The sequence below is a fragment of the Lygodium microphyllum genome, chromosome 3 (genome assembly GCF_053477565.2).
Source record: "Lygodium microphyllum isolate KBCC chromosome 3, Lygodium_microphyllum_v1.1.10, whole genome shotgun sequence".
In the NCBI taxonomy this organism is placed as follows: domain Eukaryota; kingdom Viridiplantae; phylum Streptophyta; class Polypodiopsida; order Schizaeales; family Lygodiaceae; genus Lygodium; species Lygodium microphyllum.
This window is the reverse complement of record NC_141137.1, coordinates 65,234,983-65,261,203: the sequence shown is the minus strand read 5'-3', so window position 1 is coordinate 65,261,203 and position 26,221 is coordinate 65,234,983. Positions and strand designations below refer to the sequence as shown.

The 26,221-nt window shown below is 38.1% G+C and overlaps 1 protein-coding gene and 1 long non-coding RNA gene across 2 annotated transcripts; one reads left to right on the top strand and one right to left on the bottom strand.

Moving 5' to 3' along the window:
- The first annotated feature begins 861 nt into the window (after positions 1–861).
- LOC148038435 (protein LURP-one-related 10-like) lies at positions 862–19,617 on the top strand. Its single transcript, XM_087671998.1, has 3 exons — positions 862–1,440; positions 18,801–19,010; positions 19,331–19,617. Exons 1-3 carry the CDS (start codon positions 1,207–1,209, stop codon positions 19,448–19,450), a joined length of 564 nt encoding a protein of 187 aa, XP_087528124.1. The 5' UTR covers positions 862–1,206; the 3' UTR covers positions 19,451–19,617.
- On the bottom strand, positions 3,174–7,053 carry LOC148038436 (uncharacterized). Its single transcript, XR_015689564.1, has 3 exons — positions 4,295–7,053; positions 4,079–4,158; positions 3,174–3,939 (listed from the first exon to the last, which is right to left on the bottom strand). It is a non-coding gene; the product is annotated as an uncharacterized LOC148038436 (long non-coding RNA).
- Positions 19,618–26,221: the final 6,604 nt, after the last annotated feature.

The window sequence follows — 26,221 nt, the reverse complement described above, 5'->3', positions numbered from 1 at the left end:
GGTGTTAAAGTCAATAATCTCATTCGAGGGTATAGATATCTACAATTAGAGTTGTCATTGATGGAAGAGAAATGGAAGTAATATAAATGCTAAGCTACTAACACACCAAAAAGTCTTTGATGGAAGAGAAATAGGAGCATTACAAATGCTAAGCTACTAACACACCAAAAAGCCTTAAGCTTTGACCAACATTCACAAAAAATTGACCTTTAGTGTGTAATTGACTTGAAGAAAGACTCGCAAGATCTTAAAGTTATTTTAAAACCTAAAGTTATTTTAGTTATAATATAATGAAAAGACTTGCAAGATCTTTTTGAAGCTTTTAAGGGTGAGAAGGCCTTTGGATGGGCTCCAAAAGATGGTTTGTGTGAATACTAGTTTTGACAGACCAACGGGCTCTAAAGGGGGCCTCTTAAAGGGTTTTCAAAGAATGGTTTACACGAACACTAGTTTTGATAGATGCTGGTTACATACCAAATGACAATGCCCAGTTTGTAAGCTTTAACCAATCAAAACACTTATTTAGGGTTGGGCGTCCACATTCCTTTACACACTGGAGAGGACATGACCTGTTGTTTACCTACTAAACAAGTGAACTCCCCTCCCACTTTTGGACAGGGAGTCTCCCCTACTCACTTTGTAAAGTGGCAAAGAAAGGTGCACTTTTTGCATTTGCAATCAATCACAAAGTTTATAAGTTTATTATTTATTATTTTTTTACAAACTGTGTCCATTTAGTGTGTAAAGGTATGATGCCCATATCCCTACCCAGTTTCAAAAAGTGCATGCCCACACTCTTAGCGGAGGTTAGCTGTCCGTCACTTGGTGTGTAACCAGCTGGAGACTCGAATGCTTTATGCAAACACCGGTTTTGATAGAGAAACCTGACCCGGGCGGACCGAGTATGTCATGGTGTCGTGTGTTGACCAAAGAGCTCTGAAGGGAAGAATCAACATCAGGGCACTGGTAGGACGACGGGTCGAAGAGTGTCGTCCTCTCTCAATCTTGGGAATGCACACAGCGAATCTCTTCATAATCAGGACACGGGCTCTTGTGCAAATTGTGTTTATAGGGAGAGGCGTCTGAGACGGCGTGTTGAGTGCTCTCGCGACTCTGGCTTCCAAGCGAGGCGCAAAGGCAAAGGAGGAATTAGAAGAAGAAGAAGAAGAAGGTGGAGGGGAAGCCGGGGATTCATAAGAAGGGAGGATGGCAAGGCATGGTGCGGCGGTAGTCGGGCCTGAGTTCTGCAGCGGGGCGGAGGAGGTGCTGGAGGTTTTTAACGTGCTGGGGTCCTGGGGGAGTCCCGACATGTCGGTCCGCAGCGCCTCTACCAAGGATCTCCTCTTCACCAGCGAGACGCGCGTCGCCTTCCTGTCCCGCGGCCCCCGCCTCCTCCGAGACCACCAGGGCGCCGTGCTCCTCTCCGCCAAGCCCATTCAGGTATCTCAATTAACGGCCCTCTTATACCTACACCTCTTATGATTTTGCTTTGTTGTCTTTCCTCTCGAGGAGATCAGCCACAAGGAACTTTAAACACGTTTCCATATAGTAAAAAAAGAGAGAACTTTAAACACGTTTCCATATAGTAAAAAAAGAGAGATCTTTCCTCTCGAGGAGATCAAAGTATCTAGAAAAAGTCTCAACTAGTAAAAGTGGAACACTTTACAAGTTAGTGATCTAGTAAAATATTTCTATGTAGAAAATTTTTAAAATTCCTAGTTGATGATCTAGTGAAATACTTCTAGATAAGAAAACTAGTTCAAACCATAGATATAGTAAAATTTTCCTATACAAGAAAACTAGTTGGAACTATTAATACAACAAAATATTCTTATATAGTACTAATAGTTTCAACAAAATTATAATACATCTAATAAATGTGTCCCTTCCAGAAGTCGGGAGTTGGTGCACGTATTAGCTCTAGAATTACTACGGTTATCCGAGTAGCAAGGTACCATCAAAGAAACTATAACTGATTTAATGAGCCATTCGCAGTTTCACAGTACAAGAGAGTTTATACTTACATATGCATGGCTTAATCTTTGAGACAAGCATATGACTACTGGCAGGATCAACCAGGTAGCTATCTTTCGTCACACGAGCAGCACCGCTGCTGCGCGTTCTGACTCCACATCAAGTGTGGCTGCGGGACAAAAAGGCACGACCTCATCACCAATGTGTTGTTCTTAATGTAAAGAGAAAGAGGGGAGGAGCACGAAGGCTCGAGAGTTTACGGGGAGAAAAAGAAAACGACAAATGGGGATGGGACGAGGGCATGCTTTCGTTTCCCACCGTGGACAAAGCTGCACACGAGCACGTGCATCGGCCATCATCACCACCATGCACGAGGCGTGCTCCACATTGTCTTGTCGGCCACATTCCGAGCTCGTGTCGAGTCGAAAGACAATGGAGACGCTCATGCATTCCACCGTTTCGCATCAACAAGAGCCCATCATGAGGTGCACTCAACCCCACCGGGAACAAGCCCCACCGACGAGCACCTCGATCACATCGTTCCATCGGTTTCGATCCATCCGTATCGATACAAGCCGCACAATATTCACGACGAGAATCGCCGTTAGCATTGAGAACCATGGAGCTCGAACACGATCTTGCCACAAACGAGACACGTGTTCCAAGGCACCGCACTTCGCTCCTCACCGCCTAGTGGTCACATGTTGACCGCCACGACACGATGTCCTCGCAAGGATCACCACAAGTCGCTTGAGCCTAACCGTTCGGCGGGGGGTACATGGCATATCACTTTTAAAGTGTCATATGCAACCATCATTGGTCTAAAGATGAAAAAGTAATAGTTAAAATCCTCTTAGAGGGAATAGAGTTGTTATACACTAAATAAGGCCACATGCAACACTCATAGCAACACAATTTTCCATCGTTTAATACATAAGAAACTCTTGCTCATTTGGCTTGATGGCATATTGATTCAAACCAAGACTTGAGATGAGCATCTTCAGATGCTTCATGATGTTCTTCATCCTCTTCTAGGAAAAAAACTATGAATCCAATTCCATCTTCAGGTGCTCTCTTCCATGAGGAAGCATCCTTGAAGCTCTCTTCCATGAGCAAGCATCCTTGAAGTAGCTTTTATGATGTACTTATTAAACAATAGTGGAGACCCATAGCATCTTTGATTGAGTCCTACCATAACATGTCAAGTACAAGTAAGATACTTCTCTACAAATTCACTAATTTGACTGAGTCCTACAACTTCATGATAAGTGCAAGTAGGATGCTTCTCTACAACTTAGGGCCATCAACATGTACATTAGTATATGAATCCATTCTAATATAACCAAAAAGTGTCTATATATCCTTAAAAAGAAATTCAAACATTTCATACCTTTCATCATGGAGAATACCCAACTACTACACCATCTTGAAGTGTTGATATCATCATCTAGCTAGCAAACTCTACATTTTCTGCACACTCGACTATGTACCCAACATCATTAGACATTTGTGGATAGCTACTACTGATGTGTTTTAGGAGAGACATCTATTCAAATGACACCTCACCTTAAAACTATTGTACCCCACTACTATTCTAGAGGTGCAAGCATTGATTAAAGGCAAAGTTTGTCCAAGAAACCTATAGTATAATCACACAACATTGATTGATGGCGAAGCTTGACTTGTAATGTCAAAAGCATTTCTTTAGAACAAGCTCTTCACTTAGACCAATGGGGATAAAAAATATTTCTTCAATCATTATGCACCATTTTTTTTTTCAACCCCAGGGTCCAACCATATCTCTATGTTGTGTTGAAGGATGTTCCTCACCCTAACTAGGAAGTACCAGCTAGTATAATCATCACTGACTAACAATAGAAGAAACCCATAGCATCTTTGACTGAGTCCTACCAACATGTCAACAAGTAAGAAACTTGTTTACAACTTCACCAATTCGACTAAGTCCTACAACAACATGACAAGTGCAAGTAAGATGCCTCTCTACAACTTATGGCCATCAACGTGTACATTAGTATATGAATATATCGTGATATAACCAAGAAGTGTCTATGTATCCTTAAAAAGGAATTCAAACATGACGTACATCTCATCATGGAGAATTCCTAGCTACTACACCATTTTGGAGTGCTAATGCTATCATCTAGCCAACAAACTGTCCATTTTCTGCACATTGGGCCACATATCCAACATAATTACACATTTTTGGATTGCTACTGATGCTAACAAAATGAAATAATTAAACATTTTGTAGTTACATATACATTTTGTTAATGTGCTTGTAGAAGAAGACATCCCTTACTTGAGTATCTTCAATCTTCAATCCAAGGTTGATGAAATTATGAGCTTCACAATTAAAACTCCAAGACTGCAAAAAAAATCCGGTCCATAACATATTTTAGTTGCATAGACATATCATAGTCTATACTAGTTTAGCAATATTGCTACATTTAAAACCATATTCTGAAGTACTTTAGCAATAGAGCTACATACGTACTTTAGCAATAGTTATCTAAACCATACATAAACAAAATGTTAAAAAGCACGATTAAAGGTGGGCCCATGGGTGCGATTTCAATGGCATGGCTACATGTAGAGTCCACTGCATGCAGCTCTGACAGACTATCCTCCTCTCTGCAAGATGTTTGCGATCTTAGTTTTCATGCATGCTATGTCAAAGGAACAATACAGTTCAGAGAAGCACGATCTTACCTCAAACTTCAACATCTCTAGACATGAAGCCACAAGTCAGTTCATAGGTGCATAGAGACTCATCTGAGTAATCACTTTCGAATAATTTTTCCTCCATAAATGCTTTCTTTGTAGCCCTGTACTCTTCCACACCAATTGAGAGCAACCAATTCTAGGCTCATCAAGAACATATGACTCCAATACAACCACAAGACAGGCCACACTTTCAAATGAGCAAAGTAATGTACTTGTTAGTATCTGATTGTTGATTGGCAGAAATATGAGGGATCATCTATCACTCCCAGCATTAGAGTTGTGGGCCTTTGTTTTCATCAAAGAGCAGCATTACCCTGTAAATAGCATGGAGTAGACAACGGGCAGTCGCACCCACTCTTGATTGCAAGGAAGGGCTTATGGTCTTTATCAGTATTAAATGACTAAAACCATGGAATAGGAAGTTGCAACATCTTCTTCATTCCAAGGAAGGGCCTGTGGTCTTTATCATTATTAAATGACTAAAACTAGGGAACATGAGACATAGAATGCAGTGGGACAGTGTAGATGTTTTCATCTAACTGACTGAAAAAGTGCTCAAAGAGTTTGTGTAAATGATCAACTGACAAGAATCCAAAGAGGCAGAAGAGAAAACGGATATATGAAATCAAAGTTGATCTAATCATAGCTTGGTAATGAATGGAACAGGAAGAAGACCTGAAAGTACCATCCGAGGGGCAGTCTGCACATTCTAATTGTGGAACCAAGGTAATTTGTTTAATGCACCTGCATGGGGAGGGCAACATTAAACACCCTGGATGGGATGCCGACGGGTTGCCTTCTTATCTCAGACAAGTATGAAATGTGACTGAAGAGATGACCGGATGCCGTAGAACGGAATAACAAAACCTACGAGGCCATCAACAGATCCAATCCAGATCAGAGAGGAGACGATTGGCACCATGGAAGCATCATTAAACGGCTAATGGGCTGATCACACCCAAATGAGAGCAAGTCACCTCTAACGCTCTCTTCTGTAAATGCTATAAGCAAGGGGGTCTTGCAGCTCAGTCATCTCTCTGCTTTGCATGTTCCTCATGCACTCTGTCAATGACACAGAACCTGAAAAGGGGGATACACAGACATTAATGCGCTTCTTCTAGGGTGTGATGCCATCCCTCTCCACAAGGGCAGTCATTGCAGCTCTCACTTCTCTCATGATTCTGATCTACTAGGGAGAGGGGATTGGAGTTGCCTATGGGAGATTCAGGAACTATTGATCCAAATATTACTTGTGTCAATCGATCATGCTCAGCACACAGGAGCTCCGAATAATACTTGATCTGGTCAAGAAGTGTGCCCACTAACCTCTCAATACACAGTTATTGAAATTACCTGTAGTACATGGATCCAAGCACAAGTCCTAGCCCCTAATCCCCGAGGGGTGAGGATCTGCAATTCCTTTGAGGATATGCTATTGATTTGCATGTATCTGGGAAGGGGCATCTTCAGATCCACCATCTTTGACTAGAAGGCAGGTTGCAAAAAGAGCTTGATAGCTCTGCTCAGCTACAATACTGCAGTAGTTTTTATTTGCCTTCCATGGAGAGGACTGTCACCAATACCCTCAACCCCTTCTACACCACAAGAGAAATATCCAAGCAGGCCTCACCCTCTCGAGAGGCTCATCATCACCAAATCCGCCTACATTGAAGTGTTCATATGTGTTGCTACATGCGATTCTTATAATTCATTTAGCTTTGATGATCATTGGTGGACTAATACAAACATGCAGTCAATTCACATTAGCATACTAACAAATGATAAAGCTCATCTAGCTAATGATAATTTATCATGTGTATGATTTACCTTGCCAAATTTAGCTCCAAATCAACCAGTTTCTCCTTGTTCATCCTCGTATTGGCGAGTGTTGGTCTTCATGATTTTCAAGGAGAGCAAGACCTCGACAATTGGGAATGTTGTCGAAGGCATGGTTGCTCAATTTCTGGAGGCACATTCCTTGGTGGGGGGTATTGGTTGTGATCGGGAAGCCTTCAAGACAAAGACAATGCTGCTACAAAGGCCCCCCCAGACAGACAACAGACGACTGCCCTTCAAGACAGACGATGGGCAGAAGACGACAAAGAACTACCCTTCAAAAGGCCCCCCAGATAGACAACAGACGACTGCGTTTCAAGATAGACAATGGATAGAAGACGAGGACAACTACCCTTCAAAAGGGTGTTACCATTAGCAAATTTGTTTTTAGGGACGATGCTGCTACAAAGGCCTCCCCAGATCGACAACAGATGACTACCCTACGACAGACGATGGGCAGACAACGAACAGCTACCCTTCAAACGGGTGTTACTATTAGCAAATTTGTTTTAAGGGTTTTGCAAGATATTTTGGCCCATGTAATTTCATTTGTTTCTAATGTTTGATCATCCTATGGGAATCCTTTGGAAATGAGCCCATGATGGGCTTCCTTCGCCATGCTCATGATCACAGCATTTGCCATGGCACGGATGTTGAGCATGATGCATGAGCATATTTTTCCTAACTTTCAATGTAGATTAAAAAATTTGATAGATAAATATTGTAGAGATCTCTATCAAAAATGCAATTTGAAGAAATTTCAACTAAAGTATTTAAGATTTCTAATCTTGAATTTCTACTTTTAAGTATAGAGAACATCTTTTTTTCTAACCCCTCCAAGGATTATAATACAATTTGATTTGAATTTTTGAGAATAGTGATTTATGCCAAGTGCAACTATTTTGAACTTATCACATAAAATTTCTCTTGACCATTTTGGAAAAAATCATTTGATATGATGATATAGATATTTGATATAATCTAATCCTCATTTACTACTCTTGTAAACATGGCCATCCTAAACCCATGCTTCAATGATAGAAGGATTAGAATTTTTAAGAAAATAGTATTAAAGTTCAATTATGCATAGGGCCATCTTCACTTGGCACAAGCATAAAGACTAATCTTGGCAAGCTATAAGATATGGAGCTTAAACTGAGGATAGTTGTGCCATGAGCCCCTTCATGTGAGAAATGAACTTACCTAGGTCTTCTCCTTGCTTATACTCTAGACTACAAATTTTGATCTCAAGGAAATTTTTAGAGTTCTTTCCTATAGCACCATAAAGCTTGAAAATATTTATGGTGCTACATAGGGTTCATATGCCTATGTCTCAACATTTAGTTCCACAGCTCCTTGGATATTATATATAAAGATAGACATCGTAGATATTGTCTATCATAGATATAACGGGCTATTATGTCCCTAGTCAAACATGAGTGACTTAAGGTAATGTCCTTGGTCACATGATTGGTTGCTACTTGCAAAATATTGCAAGTAAAATGCGTGTGCTATAGAATATGAAGGACAACTAGATAGGCTATGGGTATAGGTACCAATGCATTTTATATAACCAGTTTTCAATCTATTTCCCATTTTTATTTCTTTCTAAGACACACTTCCATGTGCAATCTTACCATGTCATTGGCACTTTATGTTCATTCCAAACTACTTGGGAGTGGGGGCAATCCCAGAGCAGGTGCTTGGTACATTCCTTGTTATTCCTATGTGATACACGCCACAAGGGTACCTTAACAATCTTGGAGATCCTAGCTCTAATAGGTAGCCTATGTTGATTGTCACATGCCACTATATCAGTGCATTTGATTTGTTTGACTTCATAGCCCACCGTGCCTTTTGAGCTCTCTTTCTCCATGTTGATGGTCTAGTGTGCAAGAATTCCTTCCTCCATTCTACCTAGGTCTTCATAGCCAATTTGGTGGGTGGGGGCCTTTAATATCCCTTTCTTTCTTGCACATCCAAAGTGGGTTGCCTATGGGGGATGTTATAAGCTTAATTAGGTGCACCAGATTGGGGGCTGGTGAAGTTGGCCATTGGGTTTTGTGTTCAGATGTGACCTTATGGAGCCAATGACTTTCTCTCTCTCTCTAAGGCCAATTGATGAGCCATTGATCACGTGTAGTTCTTTCTGGGTTCCTCCATCCCTAAGATTTATTGTTTCTACCTACTCCACAATGTTGTGTTGATTGGAAGGAGAGCCCATATATATTGTGTTCGATGTAAGGATTGACTAACACTAATCTTGGATGCCGATAGAGTTGCAAACTCCTTATAGATAGCTAGTAAATCAATCCATGACTAACACTAATGTTGGATGCTGATAGAGTTGCAAACTCCTTATAGATAGCCAATAAATCAATCCATGATTTCTTAACTTGCAATATGCTAGCATTGTCATTAGTGAAAAATTGCACCATGAATTGCTATTTGTTAGACATGGGTAGGCCCTAGATAGCAGCATCAACCATTGCCTTATCATTTCTTTTAAGTGAAGGGTCAATGATGAGGGCAAATAGTAGAGGGGCCAATGGGCATCCTTGTCATATCAACCTCTTGAGGGGGGGGGGGGGGGGGGGGGGGGCAAACCATTAACCATCATATAGGCCAAGGCATTGGAGAACAATGATGAGACCATCTTAATGAACATTGGTCTAAATCCAAAGGCATCAAGCATAGCAATGATAAATCTCTAGTTGACTCTATCATAAGCTTTATTGAGGTCCGTATTGACCAAGACAAAGTTGATTTGGTAAATCAGAGCCTCATCTATAGCAAGCACAAGGTTCATAACCACATTCTGTACAGAGCACCCATGGATGAAACCATATTTTCTCTGATAGACCACTTTGGACAACAATATCCTAATTCTCATAGCCAAAGTTTTGGCTAGAACCTTGTATGCAAAGGGGAGCATTCTTAACAGGCCTCCAATGAGTTGGCTTGCTTCTCTCAAAGGACTTGGGCACTAAATTAATGAGCCCTCTATTTAAAATCTCAAAGAGATATATTGAGACACTGACCCAATTAAGTTCAAGGGGGAGGCCATCATGGCATTGTTCTCTGAAGAAGGGGGAGTCAACTAGAGATTTATCACTATTACGCTTGATGCCTTTGGAGTCAACTAGAGACTTTGAAGAAGGCCTCAATCCTAGCTTCATAGTCATGTGTCTTTGGGGGATCAGTTTGAGCAATCGAGGAGAGGTGGCAGCTAAACACCCAAGCAATCCCTTGATCATCAAAAATCATATTACCCATCTCATCTTCTACACAAACAATGGTTTCTATCTTGTGTTTAGATCTAATTGTGCCGAGAGACCAAGAAGTGGGAGCATCACCCATGATGTCCCACATACCTTTGAGTTGGACCTTAGCAATAGAGACCTTCCTTTCTTCTTCCTTTCAAAAAAATCCTCAAACCAACTGCATTACATGATCTCCAAGAGTAAGTAGCAACTTCTCATGCCTTAGCAACAAGGGGGCAATTCCTTTTTCTACAAGAAACCATCTTGGTGCAATGTCTCTTTGAGGCCTTAATAATGCTCTCTGAGCATTTGATCCATCTGAACACAAGAGATCGCATGTTGTCCTTGAATCCTTCCCATATGCGACATAGGGATTGAACAAATTGTTTCTCGTCAAAAAAAGAAGTGTTGAGTCTAAATGGGGAGGGACCATTAGATTTCTTACCTAAGAGGATCACCCTAAGGGAGATCAACAAGGGGATATGGTTGGACACCATCTCTGAGAGGATGGAAAGGACCCGAAGACCATTGGAGATCCACCATGCATGCTTATTAGCATAGCACCTATACAAGCGGGTAGTGCACCATGTGGTTCCCTGGTGTCTATTATGCCAAGTAAACACATCTTCCACCTTCTTGTGTTGCACTAGGGTTGAACGTAAGGTTTAAGGTGGTCCCAACTATCCTTGTGACACAATATATGTCATGTGTATGTGTGACTTCAATAAATAAGTGTATATGCAAATGCATGATTATCTAGACATTAGATATATAAACCATGCATGAGAATATGAATAAATATCTGGGATATGAAAAATTTACATTGGCAAGTTTACACCTTGATAAATTTGCAAGTTTCCTATGTTACCATAATAGAATCTTCACAATACTACATCACATTAAAAGTTCTACACATCATGCAATTAGTACATTAAACTATGTTTGGTGTAAACAACAACTATATGAAATGGTTTTTCTATCACTGCCTACACATGAATAGTGTTTTTGAAATGCAAAGCATGCAAGAGGAGATTGAGATGCAAGTTACATTAATAGTTGTCCAAGACTTAGTAACATAGGTTCTCCAACACATTAGCATAATATTGTTTTAAGAAGTGTTACTTAGCTTATTATGATAATGACTATTTTCTATGACTTATAAGTTATAAGATTTATTTGCTAAGTAAACACGTATTTTACTAGTTATAGATGCCTTTATATTTATCAAATAAAACTAATATCCTAGTTTAAATCTAAAACTCCCTACATGGTAACTAGAAAACTACATGCATTTGCTAGATACTAGTCTATTTGCTAGTTCTAACTTCATTTTTATATAGTAAAACTAAAAACCTAGTTGAGATCTAAAATTTCCTACTTGCTAACTAGAAAATTTTATACATTTACTAAATGTGAGTCGTTTTACTATCTAGTTTAGTGTCTAAAGTTCCTTGTGAGCCTTATTCATAGCTCTCCAATCATAGATAGCACTGAGGGTCAGATCGGGCTGGTTTCATGCAGACCCGCTCGTGTTCCTGTTTATGTGCGAACGCCCTCTTAGTGGGTAGGAAATTCCAAAGATATGCTCACCTTTCTCTCCAAGCATAAAGATAAGGACCTTAAGACGTCTAGCCTTGTATATCTTTGTTGTAGATGATTTTTGGCTTGCCTCTAGGCTAGATCCTCGAGGCAAGGCCTTAGTAGTATGTCGGTTCTACAAGGGCTTTGATTTTGCTAACCTTCTAAGATACCTTTTTTTCAGTTGTATCTAGCTAATGTCGGTAAGTCACACAGACATAAAGAGAAACAGGGTGGAGGTTGATTTCTAACACTCACCCTCAAGCTCAAACATCTGTAATACTCCAAGCCGCTGCCTAAAATAGATGAACTTTTCTTTACCAAGTGATTCGGTAAAGATATCCGCTATCTGGTCTTCAGTCCTCACATGTATCGAGTCAATCTTCTCTACTAGTACTATTTCTCTAATGAAATGGTAATGTACTTCAATATGTTTAGATCTTGCATGGTAGACGGGATTGCTTGCAAGCATCCGAGGCTTCTGCATGAATTGACTTAGTAGCCCCACGACATAGCTCAAGTCAGGTAAGGTAAATCAAGATGCCCACTATCTGTCTATACATGGTAACATTCTCTATCTCAGTCCCAACATCAATCTGTAGCTTGACATTTTGGTCTAGGGGTGTATCCATAGCCTACATTCTTCCATACCATACTTCTATAACATGTCATGAGCATACTGCTTCTACAATAACCATATGCCTTGAGGCGTAGACACTACCTCAATTCCCATAAAATATTTCAACTCACTAAGATCTTTGACTTTGAATTCAGCCTATAACAATGACTTTATTTCAGCAATCCCACTCTCATAATCTCTAGTAATGATTAAATCATCGATATAAACAACCAGAAACACATAGCCATAATCCATCTTCTTCACAAATAAACTATGATCTCATCACCTAATCTAAATCCATGCTGCTGTAAATAACTACTAATTCAAGAATTCCAAGCTCTGGGTGATTGTTTCAGCCCATACAATATCTTTTTCATACATGTATCAGAAAATCCGGATGCACATAGCCTTCAGGCTGCTCCATATATAATTCTTCCTATAAGTCACCATTTAGAAAGGCATTTTTAACATCCATTTGCCATAACTTCTAGCCTTTAGCTGCTACCAATGCAATGATTGTTTTGACTATCGCCATTTTAGCTACAAGGCTGAAAGTCTCCTCATAGTCAAGACCATATTGTTGTGCATACCCTTTTGCGACCAGCCTGGCCTTATAGCATTCCAATGACCCATCCGACTTGCATTTAACCTTGTACAACCATTTGCAACCAATGGGGATTTTCCCTTTAGGCAAATGAACCAAATCCCATGTTCCATTTTCAACCAAATTTGAATACTCTTTGTCCATGGAAACATACCAGTTCTCATCTACAACTGCCTCATCATACTTAGTGGGTTCTTTGAAACTTGTCACCTTAGTCATATAGATGTAATGATGAGCTAAATATCCAGTGTATGTGTACCTATCAATTGGTGTTCTAACCCTCTAAGATCTCCTCAACTTTGGGTCACTCTAACCTTGTCTCTCATGAGGCAATACATACCAATTCTGCCTTGCACTAGCAGTCATAACAGAAGGAATCCCCAACTCATTGTCCAAGCTATCATTGCTAGACGACTCATAACTTGTAGTAAGTGACCTATTACATCCTCAAACATCTTTTCTTTTCCCTTATCCAATCTCCCCCTCATTGACATGTCCGTGTCAGTGGACATAGGAGTATGATTCCGTAATCGTCCAACCAAGAACTCACTATAGATGACACATCACCTATCGAGGACAACTCATAGATGTACTAACTATAAGGGTATTTTTAGCATTACTTATGCTGGCTGATCCATCAATAGGCACTGCACCTAGATTCCCATACCAAGAAGCTAGCTCCTCAAAGACAACATCTCTGCTAATCAATGTCTCATGAGTAGATGGCACATACCATTTATAAGCTCTCTTGTCATGTGCATAATCCAAAAACACGCTCCTGATAGCTTTCAAATCCAATTTCTTCATCTTTTCATCAGGAATATGCATGTACACAATGCAACCAAAGACCATTAAGTGCCTAATGTCACGCTTATGACCATACAACCTCTCATAAGGTGTTACATCATGAATCCCTACTGTAGGGGTTCTATTCAGTGCATATACAACAGTCACTACTACTTCAACCCAGTAAGTATTAAGCAAACACTTTTCATTCAACATAGCTCTAACTAACTCCATCAATACCCTATTTTTTCTCTTTGCTACACAGTTTTGTTGCAGTGTATAGCTGCAAGTAAGCTTTCTTCTGAACCCATACTTTATCAAACTCCCGTGAGACATATTCTTCGCCTCCATCTAACCTAAGACAAGAAATATAGCAGGCCAACTCATTTTCAGCATGCTTCTTGAAATCTCTGAATGCATCAAACACTTCATCTTTATGTTTCAATATGTATAGCCATGTGTACTTGCTAAAATCATCAATGAAGGATACATAGTAATGAGCACCACCAAATGAAGCATTATGTGATGGACCCCAAACATAAGAGTGCACTAACTACAAAGGTCTTGAACTATTCTTGATATGCTTCATAAAGGGAATTTTTACCTGCTTTCCAAATTGACATGCAGGACATACATGGCCAAAGTCATTATACTTGAATTTGTTGAATCCACGTACCACTTCCTTCTGCTGCATAGATTTCAGCTTTTGAACATTAACATGGCCAATCCTCTTATGCCAAATCTCAACATCCCATATAGCACCCTTATCATGTGCAAACATGGATGTCTTAAGCTCTAGAATGGATGAGTCCAAGGTAAACATCATGCCATCCCTTCTGCCTCTGGCAATTAATTTACAGCCATTATCATATTCTTCATATAAAGCATATATCTTTATTGAATTTAACTTGCAGATTTTGTTCTGCTATCTGTCCCACTAACAAGAGATTCTTAGTTATTGACGGTACATGCAATACATCATACAAGCTCTTTTTCTTGCCATCATGTATAATCAACGAAACAACTCCTATGTGCTAAATGTCATGCTGGGTGTCATCCCCAATACAAACATAACCATGTGAACCTGCAACCAACTCATCAAACCACTCTTCATGGGGTGTCATAAGGTTAGAAGCCCCAGAGTCAATGTACCATCTCTCATCTCTATTCTGCTTAGGTGCATTCCTGGGCATATGCTACATGGCAAACAATCTATCACCCTGATCATCATGAGCACTGCTAGATGATGCATAATTCCCATGTTGGCTTCCGTTAGCTTACATGTATGCCTGTTTCTTATGACAATCCTTGGAAATGTGCTCATATTTGCTGTAGTAATGATAGTCTTTATCCCTATTGGATTGATCATTTGACTACCATGATCCACCACCTCTACCACCATGGGGTGATCTCCCCCTACCTCTAAAGCCGCCAAATCCACACTAGCCTTGTGTATTTGTGCCATGCTAATTACTCTTCTGATGTTGTCCATATGTGTTTTGAGTATCTCCTCAGCCTTGAAACGAGCCACAGCCTCTGCCATGCTGGCTACAATAAAGGAGAGTGTCTTTGCTTTGAGACGTTCTAGAACCTATGCTCAATCCAAGGTTTACTTCCTCATGCAACAACAAAGCAAGAAACTCATCCCAATCAGGGGGTTCGGATCTACTAGAAATAGATGTATCAAATGCTTTACATTCCTTGCTAAGTTCATTTAGAGTGACATCAATCATATCATCCTAAGATACATGTGATCCAACAGTGGAAAGCTCATCCGCTATGGTCTTAATCTTTGTTGTGCAGGCCTGGATGCTTCTACCATTCCTAGACATGTTGTTGAATTGTTATTTCAGCTGAATCTTTCGTGCATGTGTTACATTTCCATAGTTCTTCATGAATATGTGCCAAGCATCCTTTGGGGAATCACATCCAGTGATCTGTATTGCCATAGCATCATATATACATGAGAAAAACCAATGTAGCACTTTGCATGCTCTCTCTATCCACTGTTTATGAGCTCTTCTCTGATCATGTGTTGGTTGTTTAGGCAATTCAGATTTAGCTTCATCACCAGTGCATAGATCCCAATATCCTCTGCCCAACCAAAAAGTTCTTCATTCTGAATTTCCACAAGGAAAAATTCTTGTTATCCAACTTCTCACCAACAATTTGGGTAATATTATCAGTGCCCTGTGCATTTGCCATGTTGTTATAAACAATGTCTACACTACCTGCAAGCCAACAAGTCTCACTAACCAACTGTAGTCTATGGCATTTTTCTGCAACAAATTCACTATTAAAATCAAGGTATTTTAGCCTATCAACATTCAAAACCATCCACAAAAATGTGGCATAACCCCTAGTAGGTACATCCATCAATACATAGACCATGTAGTTTACGTATACTTTGTATCATGCAACCTTATTGTCAGAGTACATACATGCAGTCTGAAATCTATAAATTGTTAGTGATGACCAGCAACTGATTCAAAGCTAAAATTGAGATGTATACATGTCATACATGCTCCAAAACCTCCGGAATATTTGCTAGTACATGTATGGTTCCATACATGATCATTCGGGCACATATGTGCATATACATCAAATATAAGTGTCAAATATCTTGCATGCAGGTTGCAGTCAACACATACTCAGCAGAAAAAAGTTAATCTAGCTCCAAAATGTCTTCAAATCACTTCATACATTTGCTTCAGTGTGTCGGGGTCAATACATGACCATACATACAATCATAGACACTCTGTCTTCAAGAAGCCAAGTCATAGATTGCATTTATAGTTTGTACCCATCCAAGACAATGTAAGTGCATTAATTTCTAGCTCCACACTTCAATTTTTAGTAGTATTAAATTCTTATCTTAGTCCTCCACACATTTAGTAGACATATCCCAAGTCATACATTTGACATGAACCGAGCAATGTCATGTAATGCTTCAAGTGTAAACGATGCTTGCTGCCCATAGATTCATGATAGTTTTCCAGCCAAGTAAATGCTTCCAAATCTAAGTGTTTTTGTCAACAAACTTCAGCCCATAAGCATGACAACCAATGTACATGTCTCCCTAAGCATACTATGCTCTAATGAAGTCTTCCAGACATGTCCAAGAGCTCCAAACCCTTTCCAATGTAAAGCATATGCCGTATATACCCTGTATACAACAGTTCAAGAATGTTTCTAGGTCTTCAATTCACTGTTATAGCTCAGTGGAGAGCTCAATAGGCAAGCATTTGTGTTTAGATCCCACGAATGACCTTCTAAGATGGTGTTTCAAGAATAAGAGAGCTTCAATAGGCCTTCATTGTGTTTTCCCTAGTCACAACAGCTTGCATTGAAAGTAGGCACAAACACGCAAGTAGGGGCTGCTACAACAACAATAGATCTTGGTCGTTCTAATGCTTGATGTGCACTTTGTTGCACCCAAATCAAACCTCCAAATGCTCCAGACAACCCATAAACAACCATTTGACCAATGGGAACCACAATGAACCAATGCATACCTTTCCAATGAACAACGGCGGCCTGCTTGTCTTCAAAGAACCTTTGAGCTTCACTTTCTTTAGGTCTTCGTCACTGTCTCCTACTCTAGAGAGCCCACCTAGCATGGCTCTGATACCAAATTGGAAGAGAGTGAGAGACAGAGAGTGGAGCATAACCCATGAGCATCAGCTCATGTTCATCTTCTTCATTATTCCATTACTCGACTACAAACTAAAAGTGAGACTTACACTAGGCTTTGCTAGCCATCATCTAACTATGGTTAGATCAAGTCTACACTGACTTATTCAATGACACACACATGTAGAGCTGTATTCAACTAATGTCGATAAGTCACATAGACATAAAGAGAGACAGGGTGGAGCTTGATTTCTAACAATTGGAAGTCCCTAAACAAACCCAGAACTATTGACAAAAAATAATATCCAAGGGAATTGAAAGAATTCATTATTATTTAGACTTGGGACCCTAAATCTTCCAAATGAACCGATATGTGCTTATTTTAAGAGACTTTTTTTGACACCCAAAGAAAAAGTCCTTAATTTGATACATCCCCTTCCCATCTCAATTAATGGATTTAGTACAAGGATAACCTAATTAAAATCCAAACATAAGATGCAATTAATTCAACCCAAATCTATCTCGTTATCAAACAAGTTCTTAGGAGCAGCAATAAGGGAAACCTTGTTGAATGTAGATAGAGAAACCATAACTCTAGAAACATAACCTAAAGGAATTACACTAGGATTCACTAGATCTTTTAGGGATTAAATAACTCATAGGGCTCATAAGCACATTTAAAATAGTATAATTGTATAATCAAACAAGGAAAGGAACCAAGTAATCATCCAACAAGATTTAATTACTAGAAGGGCAATTATAAGGTATTACCTAGGGGTTTTCAAAGTTATTTAGCATAAGGTGACCTTACTAGAAATGTATCTTAATATGTGAGGATGAATCCCTAGTTTAGCATAAGGCGACCTTACTAGAAATGTATCTTAATATGTGAGGATGAATCGCTAGTTTAGCATAAGGCAACCTTACTAGAAATGTATTTGAATATGTGAGGATGAATCGCAAGGCCAAGATATCTTAAATCCATAAAAAATAATGCATGGTTATTAGTCCACTTACAAAGGATAATTGCCAAATTTGTAAGTGGGATAATTCAATGATAATATAGGAGCTTGTTGCATTGTTGTGATTAGGGAAACTTATATATTGGGGAAGCTTAAGACCATATACTTATTATGTTAAAATGGTGACTCTAAAAAATGAGAAATTCTTTCAAAGATGGAACCTTAGTAGTAGCAAAATCTAGAATGATTCTTGATTAGGAAATCAAAAGGGAAAAAGTTTGGCCTTTGAAATATGACTCCTTTAGATTGATGGTTATCATGTATAATCTAGACCACCACCATTGCAAAGGTAGTTTTGGTATATCAACATATGCTTCTTCTTGACCCTAGTATGGGATGTGCCAATTACAGTTACTATTTTGTAGTAGTTGTTGCAAAGATGCCACTTATTATCCTAGAATTCGATTGGCCATGACAAAAAAACTAATTCATGAAACCATGTAATTATCCCCCAAAAAAAATGTATTGTTACTTGTGCTACTAAGCAAGCTACTATAATGTTTTCATTGTAAAACCATTGAAATGAAAATTATTAGCACATGAATTGTCAAAGGGGCATCTCAATCACCTTGGCAATTTGTTGATGTACTGTTTTTGGAATGTATATAATTATTTAGACATGTAATGAAGATATTTTTGTTTCCCCATTGATTTCAAATCTTGTGCTTTCTTATTCTCTCTCTTCTGTTACTCTAAATGAAAAGTTAGTAATGTGGACCTTTTCTCTTCATTTTTAATAGGCTTTTCTAAGCCAAGACAAATATAATGTTTATCGTGGGGAAAGTGGAGAGCTTTTGTTCCATGTGAGGCAAGGTGAATGGAGTAGCAACAAACTCAATGTATACTTGGCAAACAAAAACCCTAAACAAGACATTCCAGACTATGAGCTCAAAACCAACGGCCTTACTAGATCAATGATAATCTATAAGGAAGGAGGAGTTGTTGCCAAGGTAATGATGAAATCCTTTTTTACCATGTGTTTTAATGTGCATCTTTGTATATATGTAGGCATGTGCGCTTATGTGTGGGCATGCCCATACATGTAGGTGTTTTGCATACACAAAGATACACTTATGTTTGCACTCATGTTCACTTGCATATTGTTATTTTTCCTATTTGACAATCTCTTTAGGTGAAGTTCATGATTGTTTTAAGGGATAAACCATATCTTTGTTAGAATGTATAAGATAGGATGGAAGAGAAATGTTTTAATAACTAATGAAATGATACAATATCATGCTTGGATAATTAATTTCCATTTTATGCATAGGTACAATTCCATTTCATACTTGCTTGCTGCGTTTCCAAACCTCAGTACACCATTATCATTCAACCAGGGGTGGATCAAGCATTCATTGTAATGCTTGTTTCTATAACATTGGATAACTAGAAGAAGCCACTATATTGGAGTTTGATCTTCCAAAAAATTTAGGATAATTTTGTTTGAAAATGTACACTTACTATCTTTCTACCCCATTATGTTTTACTAATTCATTAGAGTGATAGAAGTTTTTATACTTTGATATTAAAATGAATCTCATCATCATGTTTTACTAATTCATTAGAGTGATAGAAATGTTTATACTTTGATATTCAAACGAATTTCCTCTATTTTTGTAACAATGTACATGTTCTATTCTTTTTGTTCCATGATATACCAACTAGCTATTAGACTAATGGTATTATTTTGTTTTTTATATGGACATTGAGCTTATAGAAATTTTCATTGTTTCACTTTGTGTGTGTGTGTGTGTGTGTGTGTGTGTGTGTGTGTGTGTGTGCGCACGCGTGCAAATCAATGAGATTTAAATGAATAGAGAGAAAGGTGGGTCTCACATAAGACAAATATTTTCAACTATCACAGTAGCATTATGAGAACTACAAACTTATGTAGGGACTTTTGAATCTAAAGAGAGAATGGATTTATGTGAAAGCAATAGTTCCATAATGTATAGATTTTCTAAAGTTAAAAGAGTAATGTCAAATATGAAAATCCCATAGAATAAGTTTTCAAATATTAAAAGTAAAACTTTCCCTACCTTGATGGAACAATATCTAGAAAGTAATGATGATCTAAATGTGATAGTTTGCATATAGTCTCCATGAGACTTTGCTATGACAATGATAGTCTCCATGTAGAGGTTTGATTAGCAAAATGTCAAATGAGTCTAACAAAGTCCAAACTACTAAAAGAAAGGGAATCTTGAGGATTTTCAAGAAAGGGAAAGAAGGAAAAAGATTTTGATGCCAAAAAATTGCAAGAGTAATTTTTGGCACTTTTTGAGATGATACTAAAGTAGTAGAATCCTTTAGGTAGGACTTCTTAGTGAATCTTGAAGCTTTAATATTTTTGTAAAACTAAGAGTGGGGTTCATTTCCATTCACATTGCATTTACCTCCTAGTAATTTATCTAAAATCATGTGTGTACAAAAAGTTTTCACAAAAGAATGTTGAACTGCAAGCAAGTCCATAAGTTTTTATAGAAGCCCATGCCAAGTAGTACTCTATTGTGGGTAACCATAAAAGCTCCATAGGCATTGTAATGAGGCTATGTGAGTAGGCTAGAGGGAGAAAAAGGGTTGAGGCTATCCATTGATATAACCTTGCGTGTTTGCAGTTAAAAATGAATGGAATCTCTCAATTTGTATGTGCATCTTTGTGACCCTTGCTTCTCTATCTTTTTATCAACCTTCTTACTTCCGCTATAGTTTGAGATAGGAAAAGAGTGAGTGATTGAGTGTGAGAGATTTATTGAGGTTTTCCTTCCCATTATTTTGATTCTATTCTCCTAATCTTCATCTATTCTCACTTTTGGAAAGATATTGAAACCTTAGCCATTACTTGAGTGGAGAGCGAGAGAAGTGAAGAGGGAGAGTGAGAGCATGGGTGAGCTCCAATGAAGATTTTGTTCTCCTCTTCTTACCACTATTCTTCTCATTCTCTTTTCTCTTTGTTTATGGTGGAAAAAGTGAATGGATCAAATAATGAAAGTTTATGGTACATGTAGAGATGCAACACTTCTCCTTAGTAAGTTAGACTATGATTGTAGAGAGGTATGTTTTGGTAAGTCTACTATACTCTTTAGTATTGTGACTAATTTTCTCATACCTTTGGAATAAAGTAGAGGGAGTAGAGTTGATTTGAAGTTAAAGTATGAGCCCACAATGTAAGAGGTAGCTTAAGGCACGAGAGACTAGAAGCTCTTGCAAGAATAAGGATTCTATAAAATCTTGACATTGTCTTGAGCTATCATGAGACCTAAAATTTTGGTTTTGTTGTTCAAACCAAGGAGAAATCTACTTTCTTTTGGTTGCTTACTATCTTACTATGGTGTAGAAATAGAATACCATGATTTTTTGAGGAGGATGATGAGATCTATCACTCTTCTATTAAGAAATCACAACTAATGTAAAACACATACATTTAGATTAGGAAGGCCAAACTGAAAGAAATTTGGTCTGATGGAAGTAGTTGAGTGGAGATTAGAGTAGATTAGGTTAACTTTACTTGTCAAAAAACCCCAAAAAAACATTAAAAGAAATAAGACACACTCCATAGTCTAGTGTAGAGCAATAGGATTCATTCATTCTTTTTGTTTCCTACACAAATTGATAAAGTATACTGATATATTTTCTTGAAGAGCATTGATAGAATTGCAAGCTCTTAGACTAAACAAGATAGCATAAGGGTATGGTCTACTAGCATATAAATCTTAAGGTCATGTAAGGTATAAGACTATGAGTACTAATTAAAGTGATGAGATTAACATTTTCAAAAATTCTATTCTACTTAAGCAAAATGAAAACATCTTTCTAGGTTGGTCCCCTTCCAACCCCTCTTCCTAGCATGGGATGTGCAAGGTTTTTGCATCAAGCTTGTTAGTACGAGAAAGCCCATCTTGCTCAAGATCGATAGATTTTGCTCACTGTATGTGGTCAAAGAGTTCATCAAGTAGGATTTAATCAAGTCCCAACAACAGAACCAAAATGTAGGTCGTTATTGAGGACTTGTTGAATCTAGACAAAAGTATGCATATTAGGTCATGCACCCTATTGATCAATTACTTACCGTTTCTCACACTACAAGGTCTCCTTCCATGGATTCTTGCCTACTCATATCATCATAGATGAAATCCACTTCTTCCTAGGTAAATAAAAATATGCAAAATGATAGATAAAGCAAGGAGAATATTGTCTTGTGTATGCCTTTTGAAGATGGGGTTGCTCTTGGTGCTACTCCGTCAACAATGCTACCTCAAGGTGTTGAGGCCTCTAGCTCTCTCAATACACATGTTGTTAATAATATGTTAAAGAACATAGAGTAACATGTGTTTCAAGGAGAGGAATGAAATAGTAATAAGGATGTAATCAAGACCTTTTTATAAAATTGGAGGGACTTACATCATACACCAAATTGTGTTAGAGCCTCGTTAGAGCCCTTGAGGCAAGCCTCACACTTGAGGGCAAGGCCTACAAGTGGTGGATGAGTCGACTTGGTCTAAATGCATGCTATGATCAATGGATGACAAGTCCGCATTCTCATGGATGATGGGTTGACTCACAACTTCATTAACTATACATTGGTTAAGAAGTTATGCTTGCTCTCAGTATCTAGCACTCATAATTATTTCATCTCTCTCATGAATGGGGATAACAGAAATGTGTGTGATACAAAAGTCCATGATGTTGCATTAGAAGTGCAAGGGCATACTATGAAAATAAAATTTTACAACTATAAACATGACTAGGGCTATAGAGATTACACAACACAATGGACACAATGTGAGCAAGTAGTAGAGAACACATAACAAATATCAGAAGAATAGAGATTGCTTTAATTTCAAATGAATTGATACAAAGATGGATTTTTCCACCCGTGCACTTCCACTGTGAAGCTTAAATGGCAATCCAAAGATAGATGATAGGTGAAGAGTTTAAGGGTAGCTAGAAGAACTCTGACTATGTGAAAGATAGATTGACAATGGATTTAGAGGGGTATTCCTTTTATAGCCCGAAAAGGTAGTTTGGTCAACATGTCCAACCATATTATGAAATTTCCCTAGTCAGCCAAGAAATATTCCCTTTACCATCGGGGCCAAGGGCGCTAGCCCGAGAGCCTTGTTAGGGGGGCCGTTGGCCCCCTTGCTAAGGGCCACTTCCACAGGCTTCATACCCCAAAATAGGGGCTCCTGATAACTCCCACACTCTGCAACTCGATGCATTGTGCCTCGATTTGCTACCAGTATGACTACTTTATCTAACCCAAAGGCTAGATCCACAAAGGTCACCTTTTTGCCATCTAGTCACATAGGCCTCATTTGACATACAAGTCAAGACCCACCCAATGTTCATGCTCACACATGGCTTCTTCTCATAATGGGGTTTTACAACTTAGAGCACCATGAATCATTAGTGGCACCTGACAAGGGTGGGGCATTGAGCATATCTAACAAGGGAAAATGTGGTGTTGGGCCGAGAATGCTTGTATAGTTTTGGCAACTCATAAAAATCTAGTAATCAACAAGACATTGTTGCATTTATGATAATGGTGTGCATGTTTTGTTATAGGGTGAGGATAATATTTTTCCATCCCCTCTTATATGTACAATTGTTGAACTTCATTATTTGGCTAAACATAATGAGATAGAATATGTTTGTTTTTGTTATTTATTGTCTTCCTTTGTTTTTATGTACAAGTGTTTGTCTTCTATTAATGATGTTATGGATATTTCTTTACTAGAATCCAATGATAAATTAAGTACATGATCTCTCTCTTCTCTCTCTTTTAAAAAAATTCATCACTACAACATTCTCTTACAAACTCTTCTTTTCAATTTTCACAATATGTACGTAATAAGATGTCCCAAGTGCTTAACGAATAACGTGACATATTTCCTCTTGATTTTCCTCTAGGTTTACCCCCTGAACATAATGCATAGTATTGATGTTTTACCAAGAAGTAAACCCATTAGTTGACTACCTTATCAACTTAGTGTTAGTAAAGCTAGCAAAGTGAAGAAGTAACTAATTGATTATCTCTAATGAGGATTTATTCGACCTAGCTCTTCTCCATGGGCTTCTCCAATATCACTAGTGAAGAAAAAGAATGGGTGCATGTGTATGCACATAGATTACCGTGGTCTAAATGTGATCACAATAAAAAATAAGTATACATTTCCTCATATCAATGATTTGTTTGATTAAGTTAAAGGAGCACAATACTTTACGAAGATTGACTTGAAGAGTCAGTGTACCATCAAGTGTAAATATGCACAAATGATGTGTCTAAAATTATCTTTTAAATGTGTTTTGGCCATTATGAGTTTTTGATTATGCCCTTTGGCCTAACTAATGCTCCTACCACATTCATGATACATTTGAGGTAGTATTTGATTAAGAGATTATTTGCATGGTGCTACATTTGAGGTAGTATTTGATTAAGAGAGTATCAAATGGTTTACTACCCAAAAAATTTTGAAAGGAAGAAAGGCTCGATGGGCTGAATTTCTTCAAGAGTTTGACTACATGCTATGCTATCACAAGTGTTGATATAATGTTGTAGCTTATGCTCTAAGTAGAATGCTCGAGATTGATACTCTCTCATTTACAATATTGAAGAGTAATCTATTAGAATCTCTACAAGGAAAATGCGAGCATGATTGATCATATGAAAAGGTGTGCAATGTGGTTAAAATAAGGGATCCCTCACCAACTCATGCATAAGATGTGAATTCCACATGGGGCTCGTCTCTTACAAGTGATGAGATCAAGCGACAGAACAACTTTACCATTGATGATGGGTACTAACTTCACAAAGGTTAAATAAGTGTACCCTAGACTTAGACACACAACACCAAATTCTTTTAAGTGTCATGATAGTCCTAGTGCCGGTCATCCACAAATAAGAAATATATATGCACATGTACATAGACAAATTTATGGGTTTGAAATGCATAAGGATATAGAGAAATATGTTATTCAATGCCAAAAGTGAAAAGTGAACAAAGCTAAGTGCCTAAAGATAGGTGGGCTTTTACATCCTTTAGAGATTCCTAATGGCAAGTAGAAAAATTCTCTCTATGGATTTTATTGTTGGACTTCCTACTGCCAATCATTGTCATGATGCCATTTGGATAGTGGTAGATGACTCATTAAGATGTGTAGATTTATTCCAACAAAGACAATGGTGAAAACTCCTGAATTGATCTGAACATTTGTGGAGAATAGGCTCTATGAATTTCCATCCAATATCATAAGTGATCATGATCAAAATGTTAATAGCCGTTTTTGGAGAGCTATACTCAAATGGTTAAAAACAATGCTTGACCACCTAAGTATTGCATATCACCTTCAAATGGATGGAAAATTGAGCAGATAAACCAAGTTCTGGAAGATATGCTATGAGCATATATAAGAAAAAAAAATATAATTGGAAAGATTATTTACCCATATTAAAGTTTGCTTATAGTAGTGTTAAGCATGTGACTACTTGGTTTAGTCTATTCATGCTTATGTATGGATTTCAACCTTGATCACTAGTTACGGTGGGATTAGCCAATGACAAATCCAACATGTCAAGGACTTTCTTCAAGATTATTAAATTGATATGCTAAAAGTAGAATGCTTACAATGTTAAGCAAGCTCAAGACCATGACAAGAAATATGTAGATGAACATAAACGTATTTGAAAAAAGAAGGTTAAGGGGTCAAGAGATAGTCTACGTTAGGGCACAAGGGTATATGGACCAAAGGGTCAAAGGATAGGCAATCTATGTGAATAGACTTACTAGAAGTTGATCTAAAAATAATTGATAAATTAGATACTAGTGTGATGCTAAAATAAGCTATCATCTTGAGTGGTTGGGAGGTTAACTGAGCTTTTCCTAACTTTTTTCTTTGCCAAAGGCCAGGCAGGCACCTATGTGTGCATGACAAAAGGATAGTCTTTTCTTATTATCTTAACATTTAAAGCTTTTGAAAAAACTAGGCATGAGCTCCATGTCACACACATACCACTTTGCAATGTCAATATCAAGATAAAATTAGAATTTATTTTTTCATCCATCCATCAAAATTTTGAAAAACTATAAAAAATTGTATCACACCTTACCAAACTTGTCATCTATCATATGATTTAGATGAATGATGCCTTTAATCATGA